This window comes from Lynx rufus, unplaced genomic scaffold (genome assembly GCF_022079265.1).
Source record: "Lynx rufus isolate CCGP_SWC_20201006 ecotype Redwood Valley unplaced genomic scaffold, mLynRuf1.p SCAF_4, whole genome shotgun sequence".
Lineage (NCBI taxonomy): Eukaryota > Metazoa > Chordata > Mammalia > Carnivora > Felidae > Lynx > Lynx rufus.
In genome coordinates this window covers 51,225,928-51,250,215 of record NW_025814856.1, presented here as the reverse complement: position 1 = coordinate 51,250,215, position 24,288 = coordinate 51,225,928, and the positions used below count along the sequence as shown (strand labels likewise).

The 24,288-nt window shown below is 49.8% G+C and overlaps 2 protein-coding genes across 2 annotated transcripts; one reads left to right on the top strand and one right to left on the bottom strand.

Moving 5' to 3' along the window:
- Nucleotides 1-10,489: 10,489 nt before the first annotated feature.
- PRRT3 (proline rich transmembrane protein 3) lies at nt 10,490-15,036 on the top strand. Its single transcript, XM_047097659.1, has 3 exons — nt 10,490-11,516; nt 11,728-11,883; nt 12,465-15,036. Exons 1-3 carry the CDS (start codon nt 10,490-10,492, stop codon nt 14,228-14,230), a joined length of 2,949 nt encoding a protein of 982 aa, XP_046953615.1. The 3' UTR covers nt 14,231-15,036.
- Nucleotides 15,037-15,151: 115 nt separating this feature from the next.
- Nucleotides 15,152-24,264, bottom strand: CRELD1 (cysteine rich with EGF like domains 1). Its single transcript, XM_047096927.1, has 11 exons — nt 24,192-24,264; nt 23,470-23,663; nt 23,155-23,237; nt 19,741-19,851; nt 19,321-19,412; nt 18,434-18,610; nt 18,254-18,349; nt 17,246-17,329; nt 16,944-17,039; nt 16,595-16,729; nt 15,152-15,785 (listed from the first exon to the last, which is right to left on the bottom strand). Exons 1-11 carry the CDS (start codon nt 24,262-24,264, stop codon nt 15,571-15,573), a joined length of 1,356 nt encoding a protein of 451 aa, XP_046952883.1. The 3' UTR covers nt 15,152-15,570.
- Between the last annotated feature and the right edge of the window lie 24 nt (nt 24,265-24,288).

The window sequence follows — 24,288 nt, the reverse complement described above, 5'->3', positions numbered from 1 at the left end:
ACAAAAAAACCCACATTTATGATCCTGTGTTTTATGTCCTGTCCATGGAGACAGAACATAGATTAGTGGTTGCCAGGGCCTGGGGGAGGGGAATGGGAAGTGACTGCTAATGGGTACAGGTTTCTTTTCAGGGAATGAAAATGTTCTAAAATGGAAAGTGGTGACAGTGGCACAACTTTGTGAATATACAAAAACCACCAAATAGTACACCTTCAATAGGTAAATTTTGTACATGTGAGTGATATCCCATTAAAGCTGTTAAGGCAGGCAGGGGTCATTAGTCCTCGGCCACAGACATCAAGATCTCTAGTGACTGTGGCTATGAGAGGCTCGTGTAGACTATACTGACTGCAGACAGAGTCTGGCTGCAGAGGGTCTTGGGACAGCTGGTGTGTTCCTGAGCTTCTTAGGTGCTTTCACCCCCAGCCCTGCCACCCCTCCTGGTGACCTAGCTCTCACCCTGATCTACCTGCCCACCTCCCTTCCAGGTCTCTTGGCTCTGCCTCACTGGAACTGGCCTGGGAAGACCAGCAGGGTTCAGAAATCTGGGTTATGTATCCATGCTCCTCCAAGATGGGCTAGTCCCCAGTAAGCAAAACGTTTCATTTTTGCAGTCAGCTCACAAAATGCCAGCCCTGTACTACCTTTCCTTTCTCCCATTTCTTTGTGAATTTCTTTATCATTTTTAATTTTTTATTACAGAAAATTTCAAACATATCCAAAAGAGGGAAGAACACATAATGATGTACCTATCACCGTGTTTTACTAAGTGTCAATATTTTGCCAATCTTTCATGTATCTCCCAAACCCATTTTTCTTTTCTGGAGTGTTTTAAAAGTAAATCCCATATTTCACACGTAAATATTTTAGTAAGTGGAGTGCCTGCGTGGCTTAGTCTGTTAAGCATTTGACTCTTGATTTTGGCTCAGGTCATGATCTCATGGTTGTGGGATCAAGCCCTGCGTCAGGCTCTGCACTTAGTGTGGAGCCCGCTTGGGATTCTCTCTCTCTGCCTCTCCCCTACTTGCTCTTTCTCTCTGTCTCTCAAAATAAATATATAAATGTTAGGAAATATATATTTTAGTAAGGATGTCTAACAGATAAGGAATTTTTTAAATATAACCCACAGTACCATTATCTTACCTAATTAGACATTCTTTAGTATGTCCTAAAGCCCAATCGTGTTCAAATTTCCTGTTATCTTAAAATGTCTTTGTACAATTGGTTTGAATGAGGATCCCCAAAAGGCCCCCATGTAGCATTTGATTTCTGTGTCTCATAACTCTTATTTTTTTTCTTTTAACTCTCTTTTAAATAGGTGCCCCTCCTCATCCATTTTTCAAGCCACTTATTTGTTCTGTAGAATTCTGTGAGTCTTTAAAAAAAATTTTTTTTCATGTTTATTGTTTTTGAGAGAGAGACAGAGCACAAGCAGGAGAGGGGCAGAGAGAGAGGGAGACACAGAATCTGAAGCAGCTTCCGGGCTCTGAGCTGTCAGCACAGAGCCCAACACGGGATCGAACTCACAAATCGAGAGATCATAACCTGAGCCAAAGTCAGACACTCAACCAACTGAACCACCCAGGCACCCCTGTGAGTCTTTTTTAAAGTATTCCTATCTAGGGGCGCCTGGGTGGCTCAGTCAGTTAAGTGCCTGACTTCGGCTCAGGTCATGATCTCACAGTTCCCATGTCCAGCTCTGTGCTGACAGTTCAGAGCCTGTAGCCTGCTTCGGATTCTGTGTCTCCCTCTCTCTCTGCCCCTCCCCTACTCGTGCTCTGTCTCTCTCAAGAATAAATAAACATTTAAAAAAGTAAACTATTCCTATCTCGATGGGAAATCAAATCTTCAGATTGTTTTTCACTTCAAGAAAAGATTAAGGAGACTAAACTAGTGATAGATGCATAGATGCATATTTTTAAACAAACAAAAAAACAAGCAATACCCCTGGAAAACAACATCTAACAAAGGAATTGTAATCACAGTACACTTCTTGAGTCAGCTTGATTCATTGTTTCATGGTTCTAGTATTGTAAATGCAGAAGAATAATGACATTAACAAAAGCAGTACAGAAAAACATAGAAATGTGGAAAGCTAAATCTTCATATTCCTTAGTGGTAATCAATAGATGAAAGTCTAAATCTGAAAAAAAAAATAACATGAGCAGTACAAGTCTGGCACTTAGATAATAGATATAAAAACCAGAAGAGGGCCGTCTGGGTGGCTCAGTCAGTTAAGTGCACGACTTTGGCTCAGGTCATGATCTCATGGTTCGTGAGTTCGAGCCCTATGTGGAGCTCTGTGGCTGACAGCTCAGAGTCTTTTTTTTTTTTTTTTTAATTTTTTTTTTCAACGTTTATTTATTTTTGGGACAGAGAGAGACAGAGCACGAACGGGGGAGGGGCAGAGAGAGAGAGGGAGACACAGAATCGGAAACAGGCTCCAGGCTCTGAGCCATCAGCCCAGAGCCCGACGCGGGGCTCGAACTCACGGAGCGCGAGATCGTGACCTGGCTGAAGTCGGACGCTTAACCGACTGCGCCACCCAGGCGCCCCATGACAGCTCAGAGTCTTAAGCCTGCTTTGGATTCTGTGTCTCTCTTCTCTCTCTCTCTCTCTCTCTCTCTCTCTCTCTCTCTCTCTCTCTGCCCCTTCCCTGCTTATGCTCTGTCTCTCTGTCTCTCTCTCAAAAATAAATAAACATTAAAAAAAATTTTTTTTAAGTAAGAAATAATCAGAAATATCAGAAAGAGTTGACAGGAATTGGAAGTGAGAGGGAATGGGCTAGGAAACAGTTGGTTTTAAAGTGTATACCAGATTATCATATTTATTCACACCAAAAATAACTTTTTAAAAGTTTCACTCAGCTGATATCACTGGAGGCTAAAATCTGAAAAAGAATGAGTTAAGACTCCAGAAACACTTGTGGCTTAATTTGGCAAATTCTGTGAAGGAGTGTAACTCTCCACCCAACCCTCTGAGTTCACAGCACAGAGAAGGTTCATCTGGCTGCACCTTCTCCCACCTGTTCTGTCTTTTTGCTGGTGCCTGCCAGAGTGACCAGCCAGAATGAAAATGCCAGCCAACTGTCCTGGACATTGTCTAAGCAGGAGACTTCATCATTGCCAGCCACATCACCTTTGCCTTTTCCTCCTCTCTCCCCTTCCTTAGGAGCCTCTAAGGTACTTTTCAGTGGCTGCTCCCAACAACTCCCAACTTTGTTGGAAGATCCTTCAAAAGAGATGTACTGGAGTCTATTTTCATAGCCCAACACAGCAGGGCCACTTGGAAGGGCTGGGATGTTCATCTCCCTCCCATCTACCTCTCTGAGGTACTTCCTCAGGGATAGGATGGTGCCATCAGTATTAAGAGCACCGGTTCTAGGGGCGCCTGCATGGCTCAGTCAATTAAGCATCCGGCTCTTGATTTTGGCTTAGGTCATGATCTCATGGTTCGAGTCCCGTGTCTCTCTCCCTCCTCTCTCTGCCCCTTCCCCCACTCATGCATACACACATGCCCTCACTCTCTCTCTCTCAAAATAAATAAACGTCAAATAGAAAAAAAAAGGGGGGGTGCCTGGGTGGCTCAGTCGGTTAAGCGTCCGACTTCGGCTCAGGTCATGATCTCACAGTTTGTGAGTTTGAGCCCCGCATCAGGCTCTGTGCTGACAGCTTAGAGCCTGGAGCCTGCTCAAATTCTATGTCTCCCTCTCTCTCTGCCCCTACCCCGCTCATGCTCTGTCTCTCTCTCTCTGTCAAAAATAAATAAACATTAAAAACATTTTTTAAAAAATAGCACTGGTTCTAAAATCAGACATATAGCTTGGTCTCTTATGTGCTGTGTGACTTTGAACAAATTACTTAAGCTCTCTTGAGTTTCAGCTTGCCAGCTGTAAAACGGAGAGCATAATAATACATAGGTTCTTGTAAGGACTTAAAAAGAATAACACGTGTAATAAGGTCTTCATGGCCAATTAAGTGCTTCACAAATGGAGCTATTAACCATCTCCCAGATACTTGAATCATCCCCCACCTATCCCTGCCATCCCAGAGTCTCCAGGATGATGCTGACAGCTCCTTTTGGAGCCAGGATACTCCCCACCCATACCTGTGCTCCCCATGTTCCCCATTTATACTTATCTCCACCCCCAGCCAGTCTCCCCTTTCCATAGAATCAGTTTACATCTTGGCCTCTGGCCAAAGGGATCATAATCTCACTTGCCTTTGTGTAGAATCTCAAATCCCCTACCAATAGATGGTTTGGAAACAATGAGATTGGGGCTCCTGCCTCCAAAGAGAGCACTCAGGGAGCAGTTGGCTGGTCTTTTGTGGATTGTAGGATTGGGCACTATCAGGCCAGCAAGACTGCAGGGATGAATGGGTAGTCCTACTTGGGGGAAACTGAGGAAGGGAACAAGGCCAGCTCTGAACCTGCTGAAGGAATCTCAACATCTCCAAAGAAATCTCACCAGAGAGTTCACAGGAAGCAATGACAGGAGGGATTTGGACCCCTCAGCTTCTGTAGTGGGCCCCTAGAACTACCTTCCCCTTAAGACTGCCCATGGGGGAAAAAACACAGTTTCCTCAAAGGAAGTTAGGATGCTGTCAGGAAGAGAGATGGATCTTGGACAATGCGTTAAAAAATGCCAATTATCTATTATGTATAGAATCAGGATCCAGATAACTTCTCACAAGATCAGAACAACTGGCTAGATCTAACAAGAAAAAAATAAACAAGAAACAAATGTGAAGTCTTACCCTGAGGGTCAAGAAACCAACTGCACACAAAGAGGTGGGGAGGACCTAGTAGACTGATACTGGGCAACAAAGTGATGTGGCTGCCAGAAACATTAATTCAGTGTGAGGTCATATTAATGGAAGAGGAGAATCTGGGAAAGGGAGGTGAAAGTCCAGCTTTGTCACCAACTGGGTTCAGTTCTAAGAGTTATACTTTAAGGGGGACATTGTTGACCTGGTAAGAAGCCAACAGAGGAAGATGTCAGAATGCTGAGAGCCCAGAATCCTGTCCTTTGAAGAAAGGCTGAAAGAACCTCATTCTAGAGGAATGAGAGGTGCCTTTACAATTCTGAAGGGGTTCCCACAAAGAAAATAGTAGAGCTGGTTGGATGATCAGGTGAACTGGGAAAAGCCCAGTTTTTCTCCTAGAGTCAGTTAGAGCAGCTGGATTCTGGGGGCACCTGGGTGGCTCAGTCAGTTGAGCACCACACTCTTGATTTTGGCTCAGGAAGTTATCCCAGGGTTGTGGGAGCCTGTCTGCCTCGCTCTCTGCCCCTCCCCGACTCAGGCCCAGAAGAAGGAGAAGAAGAAGGAGGAGGAGGAGGACAAGGAGGAGGAGAAGAAGGGGAAGAAGAAGGAGAAAAGCTGAATTCGGATTCCACCATTTACCAGCTCTTAGGGACTGAACACTCTTCAAACTGCAACATGTCAGACACAACTGAGGGCTGAGTGTTGCTATTCTGTGAGAGCCAAAGGTAGGCAAACACCGGGAGGAAAATTTCAGCTCGATGCTAGGAAGAATTTTTTTCTTTTTTATTTTATTTATTGTTATTTTTATTTTAGAGAGAGAAAGTGCAAGCAGGGCAGAGAGGCAGAGGGAGAGACAGAATATTAAACAGGCCCCAAGCTCAGTACTGAGCCCTATGTGGGGATCAATCCCATGACCCTGGGGTCATGACCTGAGCCAAAATCAAGAGTTGGATGTTCAATCGACTGAGCCACCCAGGTGCCCCTCTTTCTTTCTTTTTTAAGTGATATTTAGCATTCCTATCTCTGATCACAAAAGAAATACATGGTTGTGTAGAATATTGGTAAACAGAAAAGCAAAATTAAATAAAAATCACATCAACTACTATTTACCTGCTAATAATTAGGGATAGGATAGGTAGGATAGGTACACAGATAACATGGATGATAGATAGATACATCCAGGTAGATATTAACAAAAATGGGATCATACAAATAATTATCTGAGAGAACAGAGTATCGCCACATAAAGATGTATGTATTGGTATGTAAGGATGTTTATTGCAGTATTGTTTCTAGTAGAAAAGAAGTAGCTGTAAACCAGCTAAATACTGTTCAGTAGGAGAATGTTGGGAATGTGCGTAAATGACAGTGCATCCACACCATGCAGCACTCCACAGCTAGTTGAACAAAGGGTGGAGCTAATAAGTATGCATTGCCTTCAGAATGTTTCCAACATATATTGCTTAAGGCCAAAAGAAAGTTAGAGGATAATATGCGTAGTATGATCCCATTTTTGTGAGAAGAATAGCATGCACATACATGTTTTTATAAGTAAAGGAAACAACATGATGCTAACAGTGGGTACACCTGGGGAGGCAGACTTGAAGAGGCCACAAATAAGACATTGAATGTGTTCTTTGAACATTTCTGTGTTGACTTGGGACAATCAGCCTACATGATTTTTACATAGAATGACTGAAATTTAAATAAATAAACAATAATCTACCCTGGAAATTTCTCCATGGCATTAAAGATTTTACATCATATTAACGACCACACGTATTCCTTGTGTAAATTTCTCTTAATGTTACTGAACCCGATGGTGGACATTGAGTACATCAGGAGCTGTCCAAAGAGGGACCAGGGGCATTCTGACAGTGTCTATCAAGACCTGAAAATGTGCAGACTCCTAGATCTAACCATACCTCACGTAGGAGATTATCCGACAGGCACACTAGTGCTTGTGCCCCAAGATGTCTACCCAAGAATGGCCCCTGCCTTATTATTCCTGCCAGCAAGAGGCTAGAAACAATCTACATCTCCAACCTCAGGACTGGATAAATTAAAAGTATAGGCTGAGTGCATGCTTCAATTCTCAACAGCAGATACAAGAAATGAAATGGATCTGTAGAAATTTACATGGAAAATGTGCCAGCACATATTCCACCGTGAAGAGAAGAAAGGCAAGTTACAGAACAGTATGTACAGTATGATCTCATTTCTATTTAAAACGTATATGTGACTGTGCATTGAAAAAGATCTGAAGGATAAACAGCAAGCTGTAAGTAGGATTTACCTCTAGGTATGTATGTATGTATGTATGTATGTATATATGTATGTATATATATATGTATGTGTGTGTGTATATATGTATATATATGTATGTGTGTGTGTATATATGTGTATATATATATATATATATATATATATATATCCCTATAAGGATATAGGTATACAGGTATAAAGACAGTGAGCTCCACGAGGTGTGCAAACCAGGATTGGCTGTCCCTTATTCAGGGATGCTGCGGAAGGGAACCTCGGTTCCCCTCTTAGCCCTGAGAATCTCCGAGAGAGGGGAGGTCAGGACGGGGAGCAGAATCCACCCCTAAGGGGAAAGGGTTAAGTGGGGATGGCTTTCCTGTGGGCGGGCTCGGCAATCGGCAGCGCCGGGCTCTGTTAGCCAAGTCTGAGCATCGCGGAGGATGCGGCGCGGGGAGCGGCTGCAGGGACGCGCGCAAGGTGAACGCGGGGGCTGCCGGCTAGGCGCCCAGGTGAGGAGCTGGCCGAGGGAGGGGGCGGTGACGGGGCCCAGGCAGGGAGCATGGACTGCAGCCCCCTTTCTGGGCGCGAGCGGCAAGGCCTGCACCAGCGCCCACCCCCACCCGGGACACTGCGGGAAGGCGCGGAGCCAGGGGAGAGGAGCCGGAGGAGGAGAGGTAACCCGAGATGGACCAGGTCCTGGAGGCTGCCCTGCGGCGGCCCTCGCCCTGCCCCCAGGCGGGCCTCTCTCCAGTCCCTAGGGCAGAGAGATACCCCCTACCCTTTACCCCATCCCCCCAAGAATCTGTCCTGTAGCGGGAACCCAGGACTGGGCAGCCTCCTCCGTGCCCATAAATGCCTACATCTCATTTGAATTGCGGGCGGTTGAGCAGATGGCATATGCTTATCTCTGAAGGCCTAACTCAACTACCTCCTCTGAAAAGCTTTTGGACCCCCTGTGCAAAATGAGCCATTGCAGGTCTCACAACACCTAGTGTGGCCATTCGCTGGCTGTGTGACATTGGGTGATTTGCGAAACCTCTCTGAACCTTGGTTTCATCCTCTATGAAATGGGTATACCCACACCTGCTTGTGTTGAGAGGGTTGGGTGAGATGGAGGACAGGCAGCTAATCTTAGCGCAGGAGCCTTACTGGGTAAGTGCTCAACACAGGAGCACTATTATTAACCAGGACATGTGTCAGTGGCTGTTCAGTCCTTCCTCCTCAGCTACCCACCCCCCCCCCCCCAATCCTGACACTGCAACTGAGGCTTCTCTTTGGGTCCCCAGCACCCAGCTAGGAGCAGAGCAGAGTGAATGCTTGAGAAATTAACAGGACTTTAAGGCAGAGTCTAGTTTGGGGGATCTTTGAACCCCCTGAAATTGTCCACAACTTTGGATGAACCTTGGCATTTTTCTGGAGAGAGCACCTGGAACTTTCATTGGTTTCTCAAGGGGTCTGTGAGCCACCAAAGATGAGGAGCCAGGGAGTCTTCCCAGAGAAGAAAGGAGCAGGGCTTCTGCCCCTAAACACACCCAAGCCTCTCCTCTCTCACAGTTGCTGTGCCCTGGCCCTGCAGTCTTCTGGCCACCTTCCTGCCTCCCTGGCTTAACTAGGGACTCAAGAAGAGGAAACTTGAGGGTGTATCTACCCAGGGCCAGGCATATGCAGGGGGCCTGAGGCAAGAAATAAAGATGCAAAAGCAGCCCTTGAAAAGCCCCAGGCCAGTGGAGGAGACCTGAGATTGCATTGGATTGACCTGGATGATAGGAAGGGGTGGAGGTGGTGTCAGGGAAAGAAATGTCTAAGCTGAAACAAGCCACTATTATTATCTTACCTGGATTTCTGCACTGGCCTCTCTCCCCCTTTTCAGTACACTTAATTGGACCTTTTTGCTTCCATGCTTAACATCTGCATTGGCTTCCTGTGATACTTAGAATAAAATCCAGGTGCCTTATTGTGGCTTACAAGGGCCCTTGTGATCTAGCCCCACCTTCTTGATCTTATCTCCCTTCCCTCCTTTCTCCTTCCTTTGCTCTGCTCCAGCCACACTAGCCTTTTCATTTCCTGAATTCACCTCATTCATTCTGCTTCAAGGCCTTTTGCACTTTCTGTTCCCTTTGCCAAATACTTTTCCCTCGTTATCTTCAAATGGCTGGCTCCTTCTCATCAGCATCTAGCTTAGATGTCACCTCTCAGAGGTCTTCCTGCTGTACCCCCTGTGTAAAGTAGCCCCCATCAATCTCTTAACCTGTTTTATTTTCTTCAGCGCTCATCTTATTTAAAATTATTCATTGTCTGCCTTTTACCCTAGAATGCCAGCTCAGTGAGGGCAGGAATCTTGTCAGTCTTTTCACTGCTTTATCCCCAGGGCCTGGCAGATAGTATGTGCTCACATATTTTGTTGAAATAGGTCAGGGGGCTGGTGGAAAGAAAGCTTTCTGGACAAAGGGAAAAGTAAAAGGTCTCTAATGCTTATTAAACTCCTATTATGGGCCTGGCCTATATAATGTGTTTTGTTAGGCAAGTCCTTTGAATTAGGTACTTTTCTTATACCCATTTTACTGATGGGAAAACCATGATTTGCAGAGGTGAAGTGACTCACCCAGGAAATAGCAAAGCTGGGATTCAAACCCAGATCTCTCCTCAAAGGCAGGGACATGTTCCTCTCCCTCTTCACTGCTCTGATATTTGAGCCAGGCCTTCAAGAATAGGGTTTCAGGGGCACCTGGGTAGCTCAGTCAATTGAGCATCCAACTTTGGTTCAGGTCATGATCTCATGGTTCATGAGTTCAAGCCCCACATCAGGCTCTGTGATGACAGCTCAGCTCTGTGAGTCTTCAGATTCTGTCTCTCTCTCTCTCTCTCTCTCTCTCTCTCTCTCTCTCTCTCTCTCTGCCCCTCCCCCACTCATGCTCTGTCTCCCTCTTTCTAATAAATAAGTAAACATTTAAAAAAAAAAAAAAAAGAGGATTTCAGCTAGTGAAGAAGAAGGGAGAGGGCAGTCCAGGCTGAGGGGACAGCAGGAGCAAAGGATTGGGGCATTGGACAGCCCAGTGGTTGTTGAAGGGGATGAGCAGCCTGGTGTAGCCTTGGAAGGCTAAGAGAGAAGCTTATATTATTTCCTGAGGGTGATGGGGAGCCACCAAAGGTTTTGAAGTAGGGCAAGTGGCATGACCAGAGATACATTTTTAAAAGGTCACTCTGGGCAGCATGAAGGGGTTGAACAGGAAGGGGTTGGGGAAAGGGGAGCTCTCTTTCTTTCTTTCTTTCTTTCTCTCTTTCTCTCTTTCTTTCTTTCTCTCTTTCTTTCTTTCTTTCTTTCTTTCTTTCTTGCCACCACCCGCCTTGGGACAGCTATGGATGCTCCCAATGCTCACATGTCATCCCCCTTCTCCTTTTTTTAGGCTCATCCAGTGAGGACTGGAAGTTGAGTGTTCTAGGCCCACACATCAGAGTGGACCATGGCCCCCAGCCCATGGGGCCGTGTATGTGGCCCCCTACTGCTGATGCTGCTGCTCTCCCTGGGGCCTGGCCCTGCTCTGGGCCGGCGCCTTCCCAAGCCACTTGAGGACTCGGAACCACACCTGATCCTAGGAGATGACCCCCAGGGCCCTATGGGCACAGAGCCCCATGCCCTCGACTTCCTCTGGCAGAAGTCCAGAGATGAGAGCCCCTGGAACTCCAATATCCCCCAGGTCCCTGCCGAGGAAGCACCTGAGGCGCCCGCAGATTCTCCCCTTGGCCCAGCCCTGCACGGACCTAAAGCAGCCCATAGGGCTCAGAGAGAAGGACTCCCAGTAACTGATGATCTCCAGATGGCTCGAGGGCCAAGTTCTCATGGCTGGACAGGACCTCCTGACTCACAGGAGCCTATGGAGCAAGAAGCACCAGCCCCCCATCCAGTGGGTCTCCCCCATCTCACTTTCATCCCCATAACTCCCAGACTCCAACTCAGGATAGCTACAGTTTCTCCCTCCCCAGGGCCAGAGGAATCTGGAGGCCAAATGGGACAACAACCACCTAAAGATGAGGGTCTGGTGGCCGAAGCCAAGATCAGAGTCTCAGAGATATCCCCCTTAGACCACCAGGGCCCTTCCCAGACTCTTGCCCCCAACTTGGGCACTACCAAGATGCCAGTGCTGGAAGAACAGGGTGGGGACGAGGAGGACTTCCAGGAGGCAGCTCAAAGCCCCCTCTTCACCCAACAAGATCCAGCAGCCCCTCATGTTGGTTTGGTATCTCCAGCTGAGGTGGCATCCTCTCAGGAGCCTGGGCCCCAGCCAGACCTGGCATTGGCCAAAAGCCTTCCTCCTACTGAGGAGCTACCACTTGAGCTCCCCAAGAAGGCTGGAGGTGGGGAGACCTGGGAAGTCAGTCTTCCAAGTCCCTCACCCAAAGAGGCTGATCTTTCTGATGTGAGGAGCTCACCAAGACCCCAGCCCTCAGGTCCCCCAGCCACAGAGACTCCTGACGTGCAACCTAAGCCAGGTGGGTATCAAAGTGGAGGTTTCCCAGTAGGGCTGGGAGGGGACGGTGTTCCAGCATAGCTGGATGCCCCAGTTTCTATGTGACCTCTGGTCTCTCGGGGTCCCATTTTCCTCATTCTGGCAAATGAGCGTGATTGTGCCTCCCTTTGGGGGGACTAGACTTTGGGGACCACTGCATAGTCAGGCAGTGATAACTGCTTTTGTTATTTCAGAGATAGCAGCAATGAATGGAGCAGACCCCATCTCCCCCCAGCGGGTGAGAGGAGCACTGGAGACCCCAGGTACCCCCAAGTCCCTCATCCCTGGCCCCTTGGACCCTGGCCCAACTACAAATCGAACAGAGAGCCCTGTGGGGGCCCTGCAGCCAGGTGAGGGGATGACTAGGGGTTTGGGGGAGAGTGGGTACTCTGTCTAATAATTAAAAACCGAGGTACATGGGGGGAGTGAATGGGAACAAACACTTCCTTAAAGGAACTGGCCAGGACTTCCTTCAAAAACTTAAGGATAATAAACTAATGCTGGGTACTCTGGGACAAGTCATTTGCCCTTTGGGGATAGAATATTCATAAATGTAACTTGGATATATTTAGTGCAGTGTCTCCAACTCCCACAAATCACTGGAGGAGCTTTTAAAAAACTCCAATACCCAGGCCCCATCCCAAGGAATTCTGATTCAGTTCGTCTCCAGGTGATTCTAATATGCAGCCAATGTTGAGAACTGCTGGTATGTTATTAATAAAAGTGATAGGTCATGTCGTTTAACATTACTGGGTGTTGGGCACTATGCTAAACATTTAATCTTCCCCACAATCCAATGAGGTAGGTGCTATTACCATCCCCATTTCACAGATGTGCTTAGAAAAGTGAAATAACTTGCCCACCACACTAGAGAATGTGGGAAATCAAAAGCACTTTTCAAAGGGTTATTCTGATATTGTTATTATTGCAGATGAAGCCGAGGAGTGGCCGGGGCGCCCCCAAAGCCATCCCCCAGCACCCCCAGTCCAGGCCCCCTCGACGTCACGCCGGGGCCTCATTCGGGTCACTACGCAGCGCGCCCTGGGCCAGCCACCCCCTCCGGAGCCCTCAGCCAGCTCCATGGCATCAGCCCCAGCCACCAGCCCCCCGGCCAATGCCACCGCCCCTCCCCTGCGCTGGGGTCCCCTGCGGCGGGTGCTGAGCTTTTCCTGGGAGCTGCACGTCTATGGGGTGGGGGTGCTCTTCCTGTTGCCCGCGTTGTTGGCACTGGCCTCACTGGCAGCTGCCCCTGCGGGGCCCCGGCTGGCTCTGGTGGCAGCAGTGCTGGTGCTCATAGCGTCGGGGCTTCGATCTGCCTACATGCTCGCGGACCCATACGGCTCTCAGGCACGGCTGGGCTTACGCACCGGCCTGGTCCTCTACAACCTGCCCTTCCCCTTGCTGCTCACTGCGCTGGCGGCCCTGACCCTACTCGGGCTGGGCGCGGGGCTGCCACAGCAGCTGCAAAACCCGCTCCTGCTGGGAGCGTTGGCGTTGGCGCACGGCGTGGGGTTGCTGACTACTGACCTGTTGTCAGTGAGGCCTGCGTTCAACCTCCTGGCTCAGGGCTTGTCTTGTGCCTGGGGCGCAGCCGTGGCTCTGGGCACACTCTGTCTGTGCCGTCGCCGCCTGCTGGACGGGCCGCGGGGCTGGGATGCCAGCCCGGGCCCGCGGCTGCTGGCCGTGGCCGGCGCGCTGGGGCTGCTGGCCAGTGGCTTGCAACTGGCAGCGGCGCTCTGGCTATACCCGGGCCCAGGTCGGGTGGGTCGCTTTTCGTGGGCCTGGTGGGGCGTCCACTTCTGGCTGCGCCTGCTGGAGCTGACATGGGCCCTCACCCTTGCGCTAGCCGCTGTAGCCGCCGCGCGGCCCAGGCCGCCCACAGAGCATGCTTGCTGGGCTAAGTTGCTGCGCCTGGCGTGCCCCACGCCCTCGGGCAAGAGCGAGGTGCCTGAGCGACCAAACAACTGCTATGCGGGGCCTAGTGGTGTGGGTGCAGGCAGCTTGGACATAAGCAAGAGCCTCATCCGCAACCCAGCAGAGGGTGGGCCGCCTGCCACGCCCAGTTCAGGCGCCTGGGGGTCGGCTGCGTCGTTGGGCCGCGGTCCCCAGGGTGGCCCTGGACTGTCCCGCAGCAGCGTGGGGCCGGCGCCGTCGATGAGCGAGCTGGACCTGCGGCCGCCATCACCCATCAACTTGAGCCGCAGCATCGACGCCGCGCTCTTCCGAGAGCACTTGGTGCGAGATAGCGTTTTCCGGCGCTGTGGCCTGCGCGGTCTGTCCTCCCCGCCGCCCGGGGGCGCGCTGCGGCCGCGCCGGGGCAGCCACCCCGACGCCGAGCTCGAGGGCGCAGGCTCTTCACTCCTGAGGGGCCGCTGCCGGTCTCTCAGCGACGTGCGCGTGCGCGGCCCGGTCCCACCACATGTAGCGGATGAACCTGACAGGGCGGTTTCTGGCAGCTCCATGGACAGCTTCTCCCGGGGCTCGCTCAAGATCAGCTGGAACCCGTGGCGTCACGGGCTGTCGTCGGTGGACAGTCTGCCCCTGGATGAGCTGCCCAGCACGGTGCAGCTACTGCCTGCCCCAGCCCCTGCTCCTGCCCCCACCCCCTCGCGGTCCGGGGAACCTCAGAGTGAGGTCCAGCCTCGCTGCAAGCCCGGAGACTCCCGCAGCGCCTCCAGTGACACCATCGAGCTCTGAGGGGTCCAGAGATGCAGGACCGGGGCCCTACCCTCGATGGCCATATGGCTTGGCCAACTGGGACAACTGAACATTTGAAAAACTGGCATTCCCGGGTTTCCATCTAACTACAGCCCCTGGCAACATTGGGGCATGAACCTAACTGCCCCCATTTTTTGTTTTTTAAATATCTATTTTTTTCAGTGGGTATTTTGCACAGAGGCTGTGACTTATGCGGAATACAGGGTGGACATGCATGGATTTGGGTGTGGGATATGGGGTCCAGGTACCCCCAAACACCCCTCCAGACTCCGTAGTGTGGAGATGAGGTTTGCTTGCCCAGACTGACTGTCCTCTTTGTGCCAAAGAAATAAACCCTTAGGACTTGGCTCATGCCTCCCTCTGGCCATGCCAGGATCCCGTTCAGAGAAGAGGTAGCAGTCCCCACCCCCGACCCCCAGCAATCCCAAGTCCCCTATATGTTGGGGAGGGGAGGACCCAGAAAGGAAAGGTACCCCACTGTGGGAAGCCTTAAGAATAACGGCTACAGAACATCTATCTGTTGTACACAGTTTTCAGCTCTTCGTATTTATCATCTTCCTTAATTCTATTAAGACTGAGTGGAAAGCATTATCATGCCCATTTTATAGATGGGAAGAGTGAAGATCAGAGACAAAAGCAATTTGTCCAGGGTCCTTTGGCAAATGATAGCTGGCAATGAACCCAGAAACCTCCACTCCAAAGCCTGGTTCCTCCATCCCCTTCTCCTAACACTACTTCAGGGCCAAGCCCCTCTGTCCTCCTTATACTGCTCCTCCATCATGGTAGCCCTCAATTTCCCAGGGTTTTAGAAAATTTCCCCAAGGGTGGGGTGGGGGGGGCTCGCAGTAGCTCAGGCCAACCCATAGGGAGGAGGCAGGTAGTGAGACTGAAGTTTCTCCATTTTCCAAGACCTTTATTTCCTGAGATGAATAAATAATCAGCAGCTGAGGGGCAGGGGTACAGAACAGGAGCTGGCAGCATGCAGCTGGCAGGAGGAGGCTATGATGGGCCCACCCCTGGAGGGAATTCCCCCCTCATCCTGGACAGGGGCCAAAGCCCACTAGCAGCCACCACAAGGAGATACTTTTTTAAAAATTCACACACATTGTGAAGCCTACCCAGTTCCCCCAGGCCAAGATCTCATGGCATCCATATTTAGGGCTACTTTTTCACCCCAAGGGTCTCACCTGCCTAGGTGTGAGGTGTGGTATTTACCCTGCTCAAAAATAAAGCAAGCTGCCTCAAGTGTCCAGGCAGGAAAGAGGCCTGACTTCTGGGGGCAGCCTGGATAGGAGGAGATCCTGCAAATGTGGCAAGGATTATCTGCCCTTGATGAAGCCCTCCAGCACACGGTCGCTGCGCTCTGACAACCAGTAGCCAGTCATGGCCGCCACAGCCCCAATGAAGATGGCGGTAAACACCAAGTCACCCTTGGCAGCTAGTGTGGCCAGTGCACAGATGATGACACCGAAGAACATCTGCTGCAGCACCACCAGCTCATCCTCTGTCATCTCCGAGAAGAAGCCTGCTGACTCTGTGAGGAACAAGAGAAGCACCTGTCACTCCCCCGCTGTTCCTGGAGCTTCCCACGTACCTCATCATTGCTGCCACATGGTTGCCCAGCAAGCCGGCACATGATGTCATTTACTGCTGAGAACAACTCCAACGGGCAGTTATTGTCCCTGTCTCAATAAATGGGAAACTGAGGTTCAGAGCGGTGAAGAGGTTTGCCCAAGATCATGTGGTGGACAAGTCTGGAGACAGTCTGTGTACCAGCCCGGCTCCAGAGCCAGACTGCATGGATTTGACTCGCAGCTCTGCAACCTGCTTGTCATGTGGTCCTGGGCAAGTTATTTCATCTGTCGGCATCCTAGTTTCCACCCTGTAAAGTGAGGATGAGAATAATACGAACAGCACTGGACCTATTATAGAAGCGAAATAACTTAATACATGCCAACAGGCTTGGAACAGTGTCAACACATGGTAAGAGCTGTGAAGTAGTCACCATCGTCATCATTGTGGTTGTCCTTCATCTCAGAACAACAGCCTGCAACAGCTGTCAGCAGCCCAGGGTAAGGACTGGCCCCAATGGACAGATAAGAAGGGAGGTAGGGGGGATTTGACACCAAGTGCCATATTCTTTCTGCCTTGGGAGGTGTGAGGCCGCTAAAAGTCAGCCTGGGGATCAGATGTAGGGTTTGGGTCTCAGTGCAGCCTTATGGGGGATGGGTGGCAGTGGGGATGGGGCAGGGCCTATGGCTGCCTGGAGAAGGGGCTTGCCTGCCCTCCCCCTGGATGAGGACCTCCCTTCCTCAGGTTTCTGGGGGCCACTACAGGGCTCACCTGGGATCTGCTCCTTCACACAGACGCCCTCCATCTGTTTGTAGCCCTCGGCACAGACACAGCGATAACTGCCCTCGGTGTTCTCGCACTGCTCGTTCTCTCCTGGACACACCTCTGTCTCACATTCGTCCACATCTTGAGGGAGGGTGAGGCGGGGTCAGACCCCCACTGCCAGGGTCCCACATATGGCAGCCCTGACTCCATCTCATTCATATCCGGACACCCCTTTGCCCTTGCCCAAACAACATTCCACCCTTCCTTCCCCTGCCCTGTCCACATTCCAGCTCTTCTCAATTTGTGGTGGGCAAGGCACTTCACGGTGTCTGTGCCCCACTGGCAGGAGACTCACCGAGACACTTGGAGCCCACCTGCTGGTAGCCAGGGCTGCATTTCTTACAGCGGCCTGGCCCTGCCCCCATGCAGCCCAGGCAGGCCTTGGCACAGTCTGGAGAAGGGATAGGAGAGAAGAGGGTGAGAGCTGCCCTTAGGCCGGAGGCGGGTTGTGGAGGGGGGGGAAGCCTTGCTCCAGAAGAGGTCTGAGGTGGGGGGGGGCGGTTTCTGGTGCCTGAGAAGGCAGAAACTTGGGGGAAAGGGCACGGAGCAGCCCCTTCTACCCTTCCCACACTCCTTCCTTACAGGATCAGTACTTACCTCGGCACTCATAGGAGCCCTCTGTGTTCACACAGAACTGGTTGGATCCACAGCTGGCTCGTTCCGTGCCACACTCATCGATGTCTGCAGGGAAACAGGCAGGATACGGATTTCAATCCCTATCGCACTAACAGGGAAGCTGAGGCCAAGGTTGTTGGGGAAGGGACCTGCTCAGACTCAAATAGCTTGGCAGAGACTGCCGGCTGTGTGCCAACACGAAGGCAGAGGTGCAGTAGGACTTCGGGCCGCCCAACTAAAGATGACATTTTCCAATCTGCCTTGCAGCTAAGTGTGGCCTAATGATTGAGTTCTGGCCAACAGGATGTAAACAGAAATGATATGCTCCACTTTTAGCTTGGCCTTAAAACAACAGAAGTGGACTCTTCCATGCATTTTCTTCCCTTTCTCACTTCCTGAGTGTTGGTCATGGAACATGGAGGTACCTCAAGCAACAAAAACATCACAAGGGGATGACCACACTTTAAGACAGAAAGTATCTGGGTCCTTGAATGCTTGTAACAGGTGGAACTTCCTTGCCAGCCTGGACCACTTGTTTTAAGACTGTGGTATAAGATAAAAATAAACCTCTATATTCTTTAAGTCATAGTCTTTGGTGACCTTTCTGTTGTAGCAGCTTAGCCTTTACCCTCGTTTATATAAATAGCTACAGAGACCAAAACCAAGTCTTGAACCCAGGCTTCCTGACCCCAGGTTAAGTATCTTCATTTCCCTGGCTAACTCTTCCTCAATTTTCAAGACTTGGCCTAAGGGATACCACCTGCAAGAAGCCTTTCCTGATTCCCCACCTCTACAGAGCTGGATCAGGGGCATCTCCAACTGTACAAAGATCGGTCTGTACTCTAGGTTACTTTTCTGCCTTCCCGAACAGGTTGAGATCACCATGAAGTTGGGAACTGTGGTGGTCTAGCCCAGAGATGTGTGTGCTGATGGGGACCAAGTCCAGGCTGCTGCTTTCCTCCCCAGACCTAGGGCTAGGGCCTCACTCACCTACACACTTGAGGTGATGCAGTGCCCAGCCCTTCTTGCACTGTAAACAGTTGGACTCCTCAGGTCCCGAGCAGCGGGCACAGGGGCCAAAACAAGCTGGGTGAGAAGGGGGAAGTGTGAGGGTAGGCAGGCAGGTAACCCATCTGCCCTTGCCCAGCCCTGTGCCTCTTGGCTACCTACCCGAACATACCAGATGGCTGGCGTTGCGCTCTGCCTCAAAGTAGCCGAGGCCACATTGGCCACAAGCCTCGCCCCCATAGCCGGCCTGGCAGTCACAGTGCCCGCTGCCCCCTCGAGTCCCTTCCCCTTCACACCGCCCGTGGCCACCGCAGGGCTTTTCTGCACCCCCAGGACAGGCTGTGGGCAGATACCAAACCGGGTGAGATCATAAACACAATCGTGAATACGATTATTTCCCCATACCATTAGATATTTTTGGAGAGCAAACTCAATTTTAATGGCAACATAATATTTCATCATAAACTATATGAAATTTACTTAACCAATACCCCACTGTGGAACAGGTTATTTATAAATCTTTTCTCTTATAAAGACTGAATTATCATCTTAGTCACTCTCCCTTTGTTGTTGTTGTTGTTGTTTTTTGTTTTATTTTTTATTCTTTGTGTCACTTAGTCTTTTATCTGAATCTTCCAGACTTTTCTAAAAGGGGCTGGTAGTAGGTTTAGCTCCTCCCTCAGGACTGTGTGATGACAATGGGGGCTTCAAAGCAGCACCCGCCTGTCCCTAGGAAGATCGCCTTAGTCCAGGGGATGGGGCCTGGTCTGATCCATGCATGGGAAATGGGGGGGTGGGTGGGGCCATTTCTCACATACATGAAAAAAACCATAGTCCCATCTGACTCAGTCTAGCCCACTTATCTTTTTTCAGAGCCGTTCCCCACTGATTTGCTCATCTCAACAGCTCTCAAAGGCAGATGAGAACGAAGGTCCAGAGAAGTTATGAGGGCAACCTGAGCTCACACAGCCAGCTATGCGGTAGAGTCAGGACTGGATCCCTGACCTTGGCAGTCCCCTCATCCCCCAAGAGGAGCTTGAAAAACTCACGGAGGCAGGAGGGCCCGAAGGTGCCAGAGGGGCAGCAGAGCTTCAGGGAATCTGAGCAGAGCCACTGGAAGAGGTCTGGGGCTTCCTGCTGCCTGAGGGGGTTAGCGGGTGGGGATGATAGTGAGGGGGGTTGAGACAGTGTCAGAGGTGCTATCCACCCCCCACCCTCCCAAAGAACCTGTGATACAACCCTTCTTGGATATAAGACCCATAACACTACCCAACCAAGACCCTCTCCCCATTTGGCAGAGGGGTAAATTGAAGCTCAGACTGAGAACTTGGGTACCCCCCCAAGTCCTTAGCAGACCTAGGTTTGCAAAAAGGAGTCAAACCAGGACACAGGCCCCAGCATGCACCCCCCTCTTTTACCACCAGGTCCTGCCTATGGCTCCCTCCCTGGGAAGCCCCCCAGTAACTCACTTGTGAAACCACCAGCTCTCCACCAGCTCCTCACTCAGCTCTAGCAGGCGGTGGCACTCAAAGTCCGATTTGCTGCACACATTCTCGAGCACCTCTACCAGGCGGGTCTCACTGACCGGACAGGGCAGGGATCGTATGAATATGTTCTACCCCATCCACCACCCTCCTTAAGGTCTCCTCTCCCCCCACCCTCATGCCATGACAATGTCAAATGAAAGGCCATAGGGCATAATGGAAGGGGTACTGATTAGCGAGTCAGACAGACCTGGGTTTGAATTTAGTTGAGTGACCTTGGGCAAGTCACTTAACCTCTCCTGAACCTCTCTTTTCTCATCTGAAAAATGGAAACAATACCTGCCCTGCACGTTTGTTGTAAGATATCTCAGTTCCTGCATTTTCACAATGGAAGATAATACCCTTGCTGCGTATATGTGATTAAAAATACATCATGTAACAAGTGTTGGCAGGATGTGGAGAAATTGGAACCCTCCTACGTTGAAGGTGAATGGTGAAGGTGAATGGAATGAAAGATGGTGTAGCCACTGTGGAAAACAGTTTGGCACTTCCTCAATAAGTTTAACATGCAATTACCATATGAATCAGTAATTCCACTCTTGGTTATATACCCAAAAGAATGTTTGTTCAAACAAACACTTGTACACAAATGTTTGTAGCAATACTATACACAGCAGCCAAAAGGTAGAAACAACTTGGGGCGCCTGGGTGGCTCAGTCAGTTAAGCGTCTGACTTCAGCTCAGATCATGATCTTACGGTTCGTGGGTTCAAGCCCCGTGTCAGGTTCTATGCTGACAGCTCAGAGCCTGGAGCCTACTTTGGATTCTGTGTCTCCCTCTCTCTTGCTCGTCCCCAGCTCGTGCTCTGTCTCTGTCTCTCTCTCAAAAATAAACATTTAAAAAAAAAAAAAAAGGTAGAAACAACCCAAATATTCATTAACTGAAGAATGGATAAACAAAATGTAGTATCCATACAATGAAATTTTATTAAGTTTTAAAAAGGGGTGCTTGGATGGCTCAATTGGTTAAGTGTCTGAGTCTTGATTTCGGCTCAGGTCATGATCTCATGGTTCATAAGTTTGAGCCCCACACTGGGTTCTGCACTAACATTGTGGAGTCTGCTTGTGATTCTCTCTCTCTGCCCCTCCCCAGCTTGCTCTCTCTCTCTCTCAAAAATAAGTAAATAACTTTAAAACATCATGATAAGTGAAAGAAGCCAGACATAAATGGGTTCCAATGGAATCAGCAATCCAATGGATACAGACAGCAGAGTAATGGTTGCCAGGGGCTGGGGGAAGGGGAGAACAGGGAGTGATTGCTTAACAGGTACAGAGTTCCTTTCTGGAGTGATAAAAGTGGCCTGGAACTAGAGAGTGGTAAAGACTGCAAAACACTATAAATGTACAAAATGTCTCTAGTGGTAAATTTTATGTTATATATACTTTACTGTAATAAAAAAAATTTTTTTAATATGTATACACACACACATATTATGTATATATATATATTATGTATTTAAAGGGTCTGGCATGTGCCTGGCATATAGGAGGAGACGACTTAAAAAACAAAACACAAACAAACAAAAAACAGGAGCCACTATACAGCCAAAAGTGCTCTTCAGGTTATCTTGCCCAATCTCATTCCTAAATGAGGAAACTGAGGCCCCTGAAGGGAAAGGAAAATGACCAATGTTACATGATAACAAAACCTTTTGTTTCTAGTGGGCATCACCGTTTAATCCTTACCACAATCCTATGAGATAGTCAAAGCAAGTATTAACATCCCCATTTTACAGATGAGGAAACTGAGGCTCACAGAGGTTAAGTGACCTTCCCTAGGATACACAGGGTCACAACTGACATCCAAGTCTGTCTAACTCCAAGTCTTTGCTGATTTCTTCTCTTCAACTTGACTTTTTTTTGTTTATGTATTTATTTTGAGAGAGGGAGAACAAGTGCACATGAGTGGAGGAGGAGCAGAGAGAGAGAGGAGAGAGAATCCCAAGCAGGCTCTGCACAGAGCCTGACACGGGGCTTGATCTCACCATGAGATCATGACCTGAGCTGAAACCAAGAGTTGGATGTTTAACCGACTAAGCCACCCAGGTGCCCCTCAACTTGACTTTGAAAAGTGGGAAGGCCTAGGACTCAGGCCTTTCATTCATTATAGTCTCAACTCATTCCATGGTTTTATAATACTGACTATATGCTGATGACTCCCAAATTCATATTTCTAACTCCTACATTTCCCCTGATTTCCCCACAGCTAAATCTAACTCTACTTGGCTGTTTAACAGACCTCCCAGCCCAATATGTTCAAAGAGAACACCTGATTCCACCCCTCCTCTAAATCTGGTCCTGCCTCAGTTTTACCTATACCGTAGAACAGCCGCACTATTCACCCAGTTGCTCAGTCCCAAAACCTAAGGACTTTTTATTCTACTTTTTCTCTCATACCCCATAATGATTCCATCATCAAACCCTATCAGTCCATCTGCAAAATATACCCAGAATCTGACCCGTTCTCACCATGTCCACCACTAGATTCCACACTAGCTCATGCTGCTGTCACACTTAAGACCAGCCTCCCAAATGTTCTCCCTGCTTTCTCCACTCTGGTCCCTACAGTCTTTTTGCTACATCGCAGTGAGTGATCTTTTAAAGGTATAAATAAGACCACATCACTTCCCTGCTCCAAACCTTCCAATGGCTTACCATTACACTCAGAATAAAATCTAACTCCGTTCTGTGACCTTCAAGGCCCTCTGGCTTCACGTTGTACCATTCTCTCTTCTGCTCACTCCCCCCCAGCCTCTTCTCAAATACATCAAGCTCAGTCCCACTCTGTCTAAATCCCTTCCCCGACTGTCACATAGCTTGCTTCTTTACTTCAGATTTCTATTTAAATTTTTTTTAACGTTTATTTATTTTTTTGAGACAGGGAGAGACAGCATGAACGGGGTAGGGTCAGAGAGAGAGGGAGACACAGAATCTGAAACAGGCTCCAGGCTCTGAGCTGTCAGCACAGACCCTGACGCGGGGCTCGAATTCACGGACCGCGAGATCATGACCTGAGCCGAAGTCGGATGCTTAACCGTCTGAGCCACCCAAGCGCCCCCTTCAGGTTTCTGTTTAAATGTCACACCTTGAACATCACACCTCCCACCATTCTGTAGTCTATTCTTTCCCTGATATGACATTATCTATTTACTTATTCACTGTCTCCTCTACTAGAATGTAAGCTCCTTAACAATGGGTTTTTGCATGCCTTATCTACTGCTGTACTATAGATGTTCAGTGATATTTGTTGAATAAGGACTCCCCAAGAGTCTCCAGGCCCCCACCAGTAGAGCAGAGATTGGGAGGTGAGGTGTACAAACCCACCTCTCCAGCCCCTTACCTGTCTTTGTATTTGGACAACTTCTCTTCCTCCCAGGCAGTATTTCCACCTCCGAAGTTGTCCCGGATTGTTCTCTCCAGGCCCTGGAAATGGAGAACATTAGTAATGGCTAAGTACAGTGCCTGACACATTCTAGCACTTTGGTATTTCACTCACCAGGGAACTGAGGCAGAGAGGCAAACTGCCCAAGGCTATATACAACTAGTAAGCAACCAAGCTAGTACCTGACTCATGCAGACTTGCATCCCAGAACTCCTCTCGACCCCTGCGCTATAATGGTTAGGCCGCCCCCCACGAGGCTGCTCATGCACCCACCTTGTTGAAGCTGTCGACCAGTCCACGGCAGGTATGACATGGATGGAGCTCAGTTGGGGGAGAGGACTGGGGAGACAGAGAGGGCTGGAGCCAGACGGGGCCTGGGAGGCTAAGGAAGAGACTTAGGCCCCAGAGCAGAGGTGGGACCAGGCCTCTGGGGGGCAGTGAGGCCATCTCTGACCCAGGCTGGGAACCTGTAGATAGAGGGAATGGGGATGACTCACTGGAGGAGCCAGGTGAGAAAGAAAAGGGTTGGCTCTGAGGTGCCGCGGGTCTGGGAGCCCAGATGTGTGTTATTATAAGAAAAAGAGGCTAGACTCGGGGGTTCGGCTGGGGGAGGGGAGGTGGTGAGGAAGGAGCCTATTCTGCAATTCCAAGACGGTAATAAGTTATCCTTGTCACGGTGGGAGAGGTGGCCTGAGTCCTTGGCAAAGGAGAAGTCAACTCATTGTTTTCAGGCCTGAATATGGGATCTTAGGCCAGGATCAGCAGAATTAGGGAGAATGGGTCAGAGTCCAAGTAATAGGAGAGTAGAGGCCGGATGGGCGGTCTTGGGGGGAGGAGTCCGGAACGGAACCCGGGTCTTGTGGGGAGGAGCCCGGATCCGGATATGAAGAAAGGGGGTCAGGTTAGCGGCCCGCAGGCTGCAAAGACGCGGCCCACTAGTCGACAGGGGACTATCCAGATCCGCATAGGCTGCGGGGGAGGGAGAGATGACCCACCCAGCCCGCGGGAGCCGACGGCTGAGTCTCCCCAACGCCACCGCAGCCGCTGGCTGCGTAAGACGTGCAGCATCCGCCAGCTCCGCAGTCTGGGGGG

Bases quoted from the DNA above. Each gene is read 5' to 3' on its own strand.
- PRRT3 (XM_047097659.1), top strand. From the start codon at position 10,490: ATGGCCCCCAGCCCATGGGGCCGTGTATGTGGCCCCCTACTGCTGATG. The intron at 11,517-11,727 runs GTGGGTATCAAA...TTGTTATTTCAG, and splicing joins TGACGTGCAACCTAAGCCAG to AGATAGCAGCAATGAATGGA. The intron at 11,884-12,464 runs GTGAGGGGATGA...TTATTATTGCAG, and splicing joins TGTGGGGGCCCTGCAGCCAG to ATGAAGCCGAGGAGTGGCCG.
- CRELD1 (XM_047096927.1), bottom strand. From the start codon at position 24,264: ATGCTGCACGTCTTACGCAGCCAGCGGCTGCGGTGGCGTTGGGGAGAC. The intron at 23,664-24,191 runs GTGGGTCATCTC...CTCTATCTACAG, and splicing joins CGTCGGCTCCCGCGGGCTGG to GTTCCCAGCCTGGGTCAGAG. The intron at 17,040-17,245 runs GTAAGTACTGAT...TCCCTTCTCCAG, and splicing joins GGGCTCCTATGAGTGCCGAG to ACTGTGCCAAGGCCTGCCTG.